Source organism: Gavialis gangeticus, unplaced genomic scaffold, assembly GCF_001723915.1.
Source record: "Gavialis gangeticus isolate Ggan-Ray unplaced genomic scaffold, GavGan_comp1, whole genome shotgun sequence".
In the NCBI taxonomy this organism is placed as follows: Eukaryota; Metazoa; Chordata; order Crocodylia; family Gavialidae; genus Gavialis; species Gavialis gangeticus.
Window position 1 is genome coordinate 578395 of NW_017728973.1, and position 3593 is coordinate 581987.

A 3593-nucleotide genomic window follows, 5' to 3' on the forward strand; every position below is an offset into this window, starting at 1 on the left:
GCATGGCGTTGCGCCTCTCCCAGGGCAGGGATAGTGGGGCACAGAGCCCAGTTCACCTCTACCCCATGCACAGATCTGGGAGGCATGTGTCCCCTGGGCCTCTCCTGAGGTGCATGCAGCGGTGGGAGCCCCCCCACACCCCGGACAAGCTACCCGGGTTCCGGGCATCCCATAACCTGTCCTGGAGCCCCATTTGCCCCTGCCCCATTCCCTCCCTCTCTGAGGGCCTCAATCTGTGCCCCCCCACATCCCTCCCCCAGCTTACCTGGTGTGGTGGGCAGTGTTCCGCATGCCTTCTGGTTGCGATCCTGGCTGCATGCAGGCTCTGTCTCTGTTTGTGTGTGCCAGCCCGCGCTCGGGTTGCCCTGCATTTGAGGGGGCTAAGCCCATTAGCTCTGGCCTTTCGCTGCCTATGCTCGCAACCCTTAAAAATCACGGTGTGGTCTGAATTTTGTGGTTTTCATTCAGTCCGTGAAATCACGATTTTCTCAGGGCCCTAGATATTAAGGCATACGTAGTTGGTTTAAGCACCACATCCAGGTGCTGGCCCATGGTTTATTAATGTAATTAATCTGTTTCCATTTTCCCTGTGTTTCTTAAGGGTGATATTAATGGTTCAGGCTTGATGATCGAGTGTAGATGTTCACTTGCATCTTGTTGTGATGTCAGTTGCGTGTCTCTTTAAAACTTTGTAGTACTTCCATGATTAGGATCCTGCTTTTTTCTCTATAAGGTTATTAAACTGCTTGGCACAGAAAAAGGAAAAAAGAACAAAACAAACTTGGTTTTCCTGGTGGGGAATCGAGTACTGAAGTCTGTTGAACGGAGTCATAGCACTGAGAAGACTCTCACTTCACTGCTCAAGTAATAATACCCTTTCCCTTTTCTCTCCCTCTTTCAGCCTTGTTGATCCTTCTCTCATGAAGAGATGGCACAGGGCCTTAGAGCAGGGATGGCCCACCTGTGGCATGTGTGGCACGGGCAGCTGCTCTGTGTGGCAAGCAAGCCCTCAGTAAAGGGAGGTGCTGGAATGGAGGCAGAGGGGCTCAAGCATCCTGCCCTGTGGAACAGAGTTGGGGTAGGACACTGCTGCTGGAGGAGGTGTGATTTGTAGCTGTCCAGGCAAAGTTAACTCTTCCCTGGCCCTGCAGCTGCTGTAGAGTTCAGGGCTTTGGATCCTGGCTTGCAATATGAAATTGCAGCAGTCATAGAGTGGCTTATACATTGTGGTCTATGCTGTGGCTCCCATCAGTGGAGCTCTTTTTAGACAGTGCATTAACAGCCCTTAAGCTGTGCCTTACTCTTTCAGGAATGGGCCAGAGGAACATGTGGAAGCTGTGAAGAGGCTGCAGAATTCTGTGAAGATGCTTCAGAAGGTACAGCTGGACCCAGTAAAACAGACTGTGGTTACTTTTTCAAGGGCTTGTGCCTTCACAGTGGTGTTCTGAATAATTTTCATTGGTTAGAATTGACTCTTAGACTCTTTCTTAATGAACTGGAGGCTATGAATATTGTGGCCTCTACTGCCTTAGGGCACCCATTTCAAACCTTGTCTACAACACAGGAATGTTCTTTCCTTTCAGAACAACTTGAACCTGCTTAGAGACCTAGCTGTTTTGACAGCCCAGAGCTTCAAAAGCAACCCGAATCGAGGCCAGCTGTTTGTATTACACAGGTAAGGCATTATGGATAGGAGTGGGCCTGCTGGGTCAGTGGTGCTCAACCTTTTGGCCCCATGGGCTAAATAAATGACGCAGGGCTTGTCCATGGGTTGGACTGGACTCTGCATCCCAAGATTGGACCCAGGCACCTAGATCCAGACTGCACTGCCCCTGCCTGGCCCTGTGTGCTTAGATCGGGGACCTAGAACCACATGCCTCTGCCCAGCCCTGTGTGCCTCTTTCACCTGGCCCCACGTGATGGGATTGGGGTCTGTGCTGCCCTGTGTGCCAGTTCTAGCATGTGGTGCCATGGCCTGTGGGACTCCAGATGAGCCAGATGACAAGGGGCTGAGGACCAGGTCTGGCCTGCTGGCTGGGTGTTAAGCACCCCTGCCCCAGGTTATAAATCCCACTCCCCTGCAGCTGTGGGCACGCATATAATGTGTGGTAACTGCATCCCATTCAAGGCTTTTTACCACAACACCGCTGCTACATAAGGGAGAAGATAAAAAAGGTAACCAGACTTTTAGACAAGCTCTGTCTGGGTCTGCTGAAAGGGCTTGTAATATAACAAGACTGTATTGCAGTTGTTTGGATTCTGCTGGTTTTGTAGCTGAACAATGCATTTATCTGTCTGATCTCTCTCTGCCCAAAGCATTTCCAGTAAAATTGAAGAGGTCTCTGCTAAACAAGAAGCACTTTAAGAATCATAACTCACACTGGTTGGAAATCCTGAAGGTTTTGCTTCAGACATTACTAGTCTGGTGTTGAGATCCCAAAGCTGTGGTCTCCAGGAGCAGCTCGTTCATGCAGAGTCTGGGTGTTGGTTCCCTGACGGTCTGAAAGCCACCAGGAGGGAACACACTAAAAATCAGCAAAATCATGCCAGGACAGTTGCAGCCACTGCTGCTGTCTAGTCAGTTTGGGACTCCTGGGCAGGTTTTCAGTGTTAGTTGGATCCTTTATACCATGGAATCTCCAAAATGCTTTTTATTTTCTACAGGAAAGATGGTGACACTGAGTTCATGAACATCATTGCTAATGAGATTGGGATGGATGTGAGTATTCTATGTTGCTGGTACCTCAGCCTGGCCTAGGGCTCCACAGTGTTTGCTACCACATAGGAACCTAACCAGTCCCTGCTACAGATTCGCACAGAAACAGATTTCTTTATCCATTAAAGATGCTGCAGCACAGGCCAGAGCTGATCATACCCCCCCCCGGTGCATGACAACCATGATCTGGTGGACCACCCCTTCCTTGCTGGAAGATGGAAGCTCATTTTCCATGGTTTCTTTCTGTAGATCTTGCCAGCAGCCAGGTAGAGGTGAACATGGAAATGTTTCAGTGGGCTGAAGGCTTTTGTCACCCTTAGAGTTACACAGGGTGTGTCTACATGTTGCTGTATGGTGATGTTGCTACAGCACCATGCTTTAGTACTTCCTTTTGGAAGTACTAAAGCACGGCATACTATGGGCTGTTACTGTGTTGTGTGTGCTGTGGATGGGTAAATTTCCCAGCTATGTCACTGTAGTGGTGCACTATACTGGGGGAGCATGTAGCTGGTGATCAGGTGCAGACCTGCGTGATTGCCACATCACCATAGCCTGCCATACAGTGATGTGTGGACATGCCCACAGAGACCCTATAGCCCATTTGACTTGGATCCCATGCTGTCAGTGTTCCCCAACTCCCATAATAAATTTCTGTGCCCCAGAACCAAGTGGAAAGTTGACCTGGAGTGAAAAGCACAAAGCTCTTCTACTCCACTAAGGGAATGAGACCCCCAGAAATCATCTTGCCATCCAATTGCAGCAAGGAGTGACCAGGAACAATGGTCACAAGCTGGCGGAGGGAAGGTTTAAGTTAGACATCAGGAGGCGCTACTTCACAGTCAGGGCGGCTAGGGTCTGGAACCAGCTTGCAAGTGAG

At 49.8% G+C, this 3593-nt stretch overlaps 1 protein-coding gene across 1 annotated transcript in view; it reads left to right on the plus strand.

Moving 5' to 3' along the window:
* The window catches only part of LOC109289090 (alanyl-tRNA editing protein Aarsd1-like), a 39900-nt gene that overhangs the window by 30481 nt on the left and 5826 nt on the right, over nucleotides 1-3593 (plus strand). The window contains exons 10-13 of the mRNA XM_019504994.1: nucleotides 734-864; nucleotides 1310-1376; nucleotides 1584-1675; nucleotides 2665-2719. Coding sequence (XP_019360539.1) covers nucleotides 734-864; nucleotides 1310-1376; nucleotides 1584-1675; nucleotides 2665-2719 — 345 coding nt within the window. The remainder of the gene's footprint in view (nucleotides 1-733; nucleotides 865-1309; nucleotides 1377-1583; nucleotides 1676-2664; nucleotides 2720-3593) is intronic.